Source organism: Somniosus microcephalus, chromosome 8, assembly GCF_052327205.1.
Source record: "Somniosus microcephalus isolate GS21.2 chromosome 8, FLI_Smic_1.0, whole genome shotgun sequence".
Taxonomy (NCBI): Eukaryota; Metazoa; Chordata; class Chondrichthyes; order Squaliformes; family Somniosidae; genus Somniosus; species Somniosus microcephalus.
In genome coordinates this window covers 51,845,151-51,853,798 of record NC_140994.1, presented here as the reverse complement: position 1 = coordinate 51,853,798, position 8,648 = coordinate 51,845,151, and the positions used below count along the sequence as shown (strand labels likewise).

Genomic DNA, 8,648 nt, shown 5'->3' with positions numbered 1-8,648 from the left:
ACCCATAAGCACACGTGATGACAGACAGACTGACAGAAGTACCGATTTATATATATAGATTTGTATGCTAATCATCTTGCAATGCAATTTCATTGTATTACTGTTTTTATGTATTTTTTCCCCCTTTACCTCTGTCATACTAGGACAGCTCTCTAATATCTCACCCTGATAGCCATTCTTCATGCAAGAGATTGACATTGTATGTCACCAGGCTATTTGGGGGTAATTTTAACATGGGTGAGCGGGTGGAAATGGGTGGGGGGGGTTAAATGGGCAAAAAAAAAAAGCGTGTCGGGAAGCCGGCACCAACCCGCTGACTTCCAGGTTTTACGGAGGGGGGACAAGGTTGCAGGCAGCCAACCTTCTCCCAGGAGGCGGGTTGGCATTTTAAATATGTTAGAGGCTGGAAGCCTTGGTTTTAACCTGCCTCCCCCGGGGGCAGGGATTGGACCTCCCCCGCGTGGAGTCAGGGACTGGACCTAGCTGGTCCTATGGCCTCCTCTGGAATGCTCCCCACCCAACTGGAAGCCAAACCTGTCAATCAGACTGACTTACGAGCGGGGAACCTGTCAATAATGAAGGACGCACGCTGTGGAGTTAAATCTCCACAGCATGCTGGGAAACCCAGACTTCCTGGTTTCCCGTGCACTACTGGACCCCCGCTCCCAGCGCGTCAGGAAGTAAAAATTCCCCCCTTTGACTTTGGCGCACATTACCACACCAACGCCCGATACTATCCTCACTTGGCTAGTGTTCTTCTCATCCCTAGCCTTGGGGGCAGTGAAGCAGTTGTAGCACCCCTACTTCTGCTTGGGCTGAGATTAATAGATAATACTAACTGATAACCAATGACTTCTGGCGAAGCTCTAATTATATTTCCAGCATTTTCTGTTCTCTTTAATTATGGGTTGTTTGTAAATTTGGCCTTGCTTACTAAACCTAACACTGAGATACATATGCTATGATTTTAAATACTCTGCACTACATGGATGGATCATAATTTATTTGAATTATTAATACATGGATTATAGTAGCCTGACTAAACAAAGTTTGCATTAATTTCTGGATGATGATTAGACTAGTTGATCATTCATGGCATTGCTAACAGGTAGTCTCAAGTGTGGAGCACACTTATAATATTTAGCTACTAAGGTGGAGCTGTGTTCAACCTAACCAGTGCCTTTAAAGCTACTGCTGAAGTACTTCCTGTGGAAAGTGGTCGAAATAAGAAAATCCAGACAATTGTAACTGCTTGTAAACTCCTTGGGTCAATTGGAAAATAGTTGCAGCTACTTTGAGAGTTTTGGCCCCATGTTAGAAGAACCCAGCATGAAATGACTGTCTTTTTCTTTAATTATAGTTTTGCTTTTATAACAAGCTGTGTGCAAGGCTCAAGACTATTGTATATATCTAATAATATTTTCATGATTCTCTATTCAGTCTGAAGAAGATTATCTTGAGAGAAAGAGAGAGGTAGAAAATATAATGAAGAAAAATGCTGACTGGATATGGGATTGGTCAAGCAGGCCAGAAAATATCCCCCCAAAGTAAGTACAAATTGGCTTATTATCCATTTTTTCTTGTCCCTCATGTAATTGTTGCTTCTCAGCAACATCATCCACAGATATGGGATCAACAAAATAGGGACAATCCTAGAGGGTAGGCAACCCTATCTGATAGAGATGTTCAAATTATAAAGGGTTCTGATGGGGTAAATAGTGGTAGATCGTTTCTGTTGGTCAGCAAGATGGTGCCGATGGAGCACGAATTTAAGATAATCACAAAAAGAATTAAAGGAAAGGTTGGAAAAAAATCTTTACAGACAGTGGTCAGAATATGGAATTCGCTGCCATAACTGTTGAACCAGAGGGCATAAATTCTTTTAAAGTGGAATTAGATAATTGCTTGAAAAATGGAGAGTATTAAATGGTAGGGGGAGCAGGCAGGAAAATGTGATTAGACTCGATGGTTCATATGAAAAATATCCAGCAAACACTTGATGGGCCAAATGCCTTGATTTTGTGTTGCAACATTCTATGATTTTGGTCTCTTTGCCATCTCTTCAACACCACAGCACCAGCTAAAATGTATGTTCTGAAATAGGGAATTCCAGTTCAAACACCCAAAGCGTTCTGCCACTCTGAGTATGAGGAATACTGGAGTCATGAAAAAAGGTGGCATTTTCTCAGCTGAATTTCTGAAAATCTTCCTGCCATCACTGCTCATCTCCCACATATTGGCCATTGGTTTGGGGTAAGTAGCCATCCAATCGGTTGCTTTCGTTATATCAGGATCCGTTTACTGTACTGATCCAAATGTTTGAAGACAGAGTTCCTTTCTGCTATTCTGATGTGGCCAAATTTAGATATTTTGTGAAATAACCTAAATAGAATACATTCGTACTAGTTCAGGTTCCAAATTTGCTTCGGCACTCGGTCACAAAAGTTAACTTGTTACCTCAGTAATTGAAAAAGACAGATTTGTCGGCTAAGGTAAGAAATGTCTTCCTGCGATCAGTCTCTTGCTTTCTTTTGAACTAGGAGCCTATTAGGAGTGGTTTGTGGATTCCATGTGCATCCCTGAATAGACTTGTCGAGCCTTACACAGCACAAGCTAGTTCCTGCATTCAAAACCCATTTCCATCTGGCATTTCCCCCCTAACTTTAGCAGATCTCTGAGAACCCATTCACCAGGGTTTCCGTCATATTTACAGTGGGAGATCGGAGAACCACTGCAGAAATTCTACTCCTTCATCTCTTCATGTTCCAAAGAGTAACGTTGAAAATATGTAAAATGCTAAAATAAAAATAAACTGTCATTAACCTTCCAGCAGGTAATTTGTCCACCATTTTTTAAAATTTAATTATAATTGTTATAATAACCTTATGTGAGAACCTGAGAATAAACAACATATTAACTTTATTTGTCAAAGTTTTTTTAAATTTTTTTTTTTAAACCTTTTTGAATCTAAAGTTTTTGTAAACAATTTTAACAGTAGACTTACTTGCCGGGAATTTCCACAGAGCTTTTTCGGCGGGTGATAGGTGGAAATGGCTAAAAATGGCCATTTTCTCAGTTTCTGCTAAGGTTACAACCAGAGATCTGGTGAACCCTGCGGAAATTTGGGGCCCCACACGATTAAAGAACACATTTTTGAGTCAAACCAAGAAAATCTTGCCCCAACAAATGATGGATGAGGGGTATGGGTTCAGAGTTGTTTGACCTACGAGTGCACAAGTTACCTGTGTACATAAAAGGCCTAAACCATAGGAGGAACCCCAGTGCCCTTTGTCTTTTTTACTACTAAAGGAAGTATTTTTCAGTTATTGAGATGCAATATGAGCATATAATATTTAATTATTGACTTCAAACTCCAACATACCAGATTAGAGTTATTCTCAAAATACACTGATTTCAGTAATCTATAATAGAGACAGGGTACTAGATTGCAGTCATTATTGATCATGTCTTGTGCTGGAATAACCCACGTGATAAATCTAATTTGTTCACAATATTCTTTTTTCTTTCTAGAATCTACATAGGCAGACGCTTAAGTACCCCATCCAGTGCTGTTTAAGGCTATTCTATTGAAAGTGCATGCGTGTGATATGTAGCAGATCCTGTGAAGAATTCTCTGAGAAGCAGCCATTGACTATGGCATGTTCACTTTTCCTGTAGCTGCTGGGTTTTTTTCCAACCAATAATTACAATACTAAGGACTATATTCATAGTTGATTAGCCTCACCCCCCTTCCATGCCTAGTTAAGTTGTTACCTATTCAAAACCATTTGCACATACCACAAACATCAGGCACATTGGGATTTAATTTTCACAGAAACCATTTCATAAAGAAACGCTGTGAAATATTTTATCTGGTAGTGAGAATGTATAAATTAAAAATTTTGTTTGATGAAGAGCTATCAGAATAGCACATTTCAACAGATCTCAGATAAGATGGAACACATGACAATTTTCAGATTAATCTTCATTCAGGGGTGGGTAGTCCATGCTTCTATCTATACTCTTTCTTCAGTGTTCCACCCTTGGGGAGGATTCCTAACTATTTTATCAACAATTGTAACCGATAAATAAAAGGGAGCGATTGTGTGAGATTCCTACTTACTACTCGCGATGAAGAGAATGTAAAAGGCCAGATTTACAGTATTTAGTTACGGCTGTGAAAGTACAAAGAGTGATGTAGGTGACAATCTTGTAATTGAACACCAGAGTGTTTGATAAGTTGATGTCTTACATTGCATTTGGAATTATTAAACAGAATAAGATCAATTACGATTGAAAATATTCTATTGTTTAGGAAGTTTTTAAAAAAAAAAATGTTTAAAGCCAGTTGCATTATCACATTTATCAGGTGTCGTACATACATCTCTACTGGAGTTAGACTTCAGTATAAAGTTTTTCATTGACTGCACTTGGGTTTGTCTTAGTGATGAAGTACAGTAAAAATAATATCCAAGCCATGACTACATCACTATGAATATATTGGATCACATGAATTAAAAAAAATTCAGCTTTATATTGGGATGATTATAGGCTTGTTTAAAATGTATTTAAGAAATTAAACTACAGTGGAATATCCATGATCGTCACAATAGAGGTGACCTACCTGCCTGGTAGATAATTGAAAGTCTCAAAATCTGATCTTACATTTCTGGTGCAGTAATTCTTTAGGTACAGGACTGAAGATACGTACAATGTAAATAACAAATGAAACATTAGCAGGCTATGCAATAAGGTGATGTTTCACAAAAAGCATTGTCACGTAAAAAGTCTAGTGAGTACAGTCCCCACCGTTTATAGCGGGCGCATTCGTGCAAATGCGAATTGCCCACTATACGTGATGCCTGGTATAATGTGGTAGCATTAATAAAATTTAAAATCATTTCAATTCCACTTAGTTGGTCGTGAGTGGATGCTGAGCAGAATTTATATTTTACAGTTTTAAAGACTGCCAGACAGTTAAAATATATCCGTGCTGTTTTTCAAGAGTAGGTCAGTTTCCTCATCTTTACTATCTCTCGATTTTTTTTTCCTACTCGAGAAAGCTAGGTGAAGGGCCAAGGCCCTCAATGCATTGTACTGCAAAGATTGAAAAGAATAGGAGAGAACATGAGGAACATCTGGAGTAGTGTTTGGGGATACTAAACCTGCATTTTAAATTGTAGAAAAAAATGGAAGCCTAAGGGAAGTGAAGTCTGCCTCAATAAGGCTCTTTTATTACATTCAGTGCACCTTTATGAGATGCGAGCTAGTGAGGAACACATCTGTGTCTACCCAAAATAAATGGAGCATTTAAGACGCTATAATTGGCAACTTTGAAATTGACGTTAATAGAAATGGATAACGGTTAATGCTTTTTGGCCAATATAAACGACTCCGTTTTAAACGTGCACGTTTTAAGTGGTGGGGGCTGTAATTGTAAAAATAGATAATTGGAGTGTGATTAATGGAACTTTCACTGTCCTGAGATTTGTCATATTGAGCTGATGTGTTAAGTAAATGTCAAATTTTGCAGAATGCAATGTTGTATGTTTCATGCTTGTAATCAATATGGAAGTAGCATTAAATGATTTGTTTTAAATGTTTGCAATATAAAATTAAAAGCATTGTGTAATTATATTTCACTAGGTGGAGTTTTTTGTTAATGATCTCTTGGTAACTTTTTAACAGTTTAACATGATTAAACTTCAGAATTAGTACACAAAGCTTAATGAGATCTATCCAGTGAAAGAAATCAAGTCACTGTTAAAGGGTTTGTATACCTGCTTGCAACAGATAAACTGACATTTTTCACTCTGCAAAGACATCAGCTTCCTCAGCGTGTTTAAAACTATGAAATATGAGGAGTGACAGAATTATTGAAGACATTCAGAGACACAATTAGACAGTGGACAGACAAATGATGGAATGGCCTGGATTATGTGGTAGAAATAGGCTCACCGTTAGTAAACAGTAAATTGGACAGCGCCCGCACATGCGCAGTTAAATGTGAAAATCAGGAAGTTGCTGTCTGAGTTGCCCTGCTCCTCCAGAAGCTTCGCTATAACAGTATCTCGCCGAGAGACCCGGTATTGAAATACATGGTACAGCGTGAAGTTGCTGTACTTGCATGATAGATGCCCACTAAACATGCCAGAAAAAGGGCTTGTCCATTTCAGTGTGAATTTTTAATGGCGTGGTAAGTCTTAATTATTGCCAAACAACCTCTGGCACTGAAAATTAACTTCTACAAGTGTGGAGTCTCATTCCTTCAAATGTTAATTATCGTTGGAGATTTTTTTTTAAAGAAACTTTTTAAAATTTTCTTTTTGCCCACCCACCTTTATTCTTAAAGGCTGCAAACTTTCTTCTGTTGCAAATGTTCATTTCTATGAGTGGGTTATAACCTCTATTCTGCAACAAATATATGGGCAAATATGGTTGGAAAAGTGATCACTCTCAATAACACTAGGCACTACTTAATCACCATTGCAGCTTATATCCACCCAATGACAGAGGATAGAAGAAAGCCACTGAAAGAGCGGAGTTCTTTTTCTGGAACTCATTGGAGTCCAAAGCAATGCAGACAAGTGAGTTGGAAAGATACCAAAGCCTAATTAGAGAGATTCAACCAGGCTGCCAGCACTGGAGCAGTACCAAAGAGTTGGTGCTGCTTAAATCAGTTTAGTTTATACCTGAAAAAGTTGCTGACCTGTACCTACTTCAACCCTCTGCCCAAAGAGTTTGCACAGAATAGCAACAGCAAAGCTTAACACGCTGCTTCTCCTGCATATGGAACTGTCTCCCAGACATTGTCATCTGAACTCTGTCTCTTGTAGGCTCTGCCTTTATGTCAGCACATTTAACTAAATAGTAATTATGATCATTGGACTACAGAAGTGCAATTTGGATTCCATTGGAAAAAGAGCAAGGGGAAATTAAAGCAGGTTCAAATTGATGTTTGAGAATGAATTTACTAACAAAAACAAATTCCTCTAAACCACCCGCACAAGCGTACCTAGGATGCAATGCACTTTCATTACAAATTACATTGCAAAGAACCACTTCAGAGTCATATAAAATCCTTTGGTATGTAGAGTGCTTATCCTACAATATTTGCATATATGTGTAGTTAATAGCACATCAGTAACACAAAATATTAATGTAACAGACTTTGTTTTAAAACATTTTATGTCACATTAATAAAGCATAGTGACATTTTGCTGGGAATGAAGTTGCACCTCCCCCTGAAGACACCTGAAGAAGACAATTTATCCCTCAATTTTCAAACCACTAACAAAAATAGCCATAACAATATACCTGGGACAATGATTACTTAACACTTTTAAACAGCTGATGAGCCACTTTCCTGGTGTAAATCAAAGCTTGTTAATCTCACTTTGAGGGGTGAATTTTCAGGCCTATTGCCCAGCGGAAACAGAGCGGTAGCTTCCTGAAAATGGTGGGTTGCAGTCTGGTCTAGTTGTGGGAGTACTGTGGACTTGGACGTGCCTATCCCCAGGATCCTGAAAGACTTGGGAAGAGGGGTCCTGAAACATGAGTGGAGATGGTCTGTCAGCACTGGAAAACCAGGCTAAGGGAAGGCCTTCAAATAATTAAAAGAACAGAAATCTAGCAGAAGGCCAGCTGACTATGGGGGAAGAGGCAGCTGCAGCACGTATCAGGCGAGAGGTCGGAGGACTCAAGAGTTAGTGCTGTGGAGAACAGAAGCATCTACGGCGAGGACACAAATTTAAAGCTGGGAGGACTAAAGCTGGAGTTAACAATGTGGCAAGAATGAGCAATCAGGTAAGAATAAGAGATTGAATTATAAATAACAAGTTTAAGTGTGACAGGCAGGTGCTGTAGAAAGAGCGAGGTGGGAATGTTACAGGAAGTAAGTCTTCCTCCTGCATGGAGGAAATATAAGATTTTTATGGGGGAACCTTAACTCCCAGCAGCACATACTGGAAATTGGTCACGTTACTCAAGATTGAAAGCAGAAAATTGCCCATACAGTATGTTACTAGCCGATCATCTCTGATTTTGCTTGGGGTGAATTGCTGGATACTCTTATGCTATGTACAGCCACTGATCTATGGTGATTGAAGAAGATAAATTGTGTTTTATTCTAATGGCCTGGAATTCGCTGCAATGACGATATTGGTGATGAACGGCATAAGTTAGACTTTTGTGCTCCCCGATCCTCCAGTGGTGAATTCACAATTTGCTGGAAAAATAATTAGAATGTGCCTCAGTGAGCATAGTGACGGATTGGGAGCAGTGAGGCCAATGTCTGATACACATCAAAGGTCCTGGGGCCCAACACAGACCAGAACAACAGGTTATTTAACAGGGACACATTTAGGAGCAATGGCTCCAATCTGATGATGTGGGGATGGGTCACAGTATGTTGATTGATGAGTTTGTACTGAAATATAAATATATAAATCGGCGTTAAGAAGGGTCCCGTGTGCATGGGGTTGTGTCCTGAACTGTGTGCAATCCCTAGCCATATTTTATTACTAATTGCAATTCATGCTTAGCGCACGAGCTCAATAATTATTAATACAAAAAAATCAGTCGGGGGAAAATGAGTACATGCCTGGCTGTCAAAACATTAAATTTATTACTCAATTGAAATTTAACAT

At 38.9% G+C, this 8,648-nt stretch overlaps 1 protein-coding gene across 1 annotated transcript in view; it reads left to right on the top strand.

The window, feature by feature from the left end:
- Positions 1-5,637, top strand: part of bnip3 (BCL2 interacting protein 3) — a 59,802-nt gene extending 54,165 nt beyond the window's left edge. The window contains exons 4-6 of the mRNA XM_085994707.1: positions 1,441-1,547; positions 2,104-2,253; positions 3,532-5,637. Coding sequence (XP_085850833.1) covers positions 1,441-1,547; positions 2,104-2,253; positions 3,532-3,577 — 303 coding nt within the window. The 3' untranslated portion in view covers positions 3,578-5,637. The remainder of the gene's footprint in view (positions 1-1,440; positions 1,548-2,103; positions 2,254-3,531) is intronic.
- Positions 5,638-8,648: the final 3,011 nt, after the last annotated feature.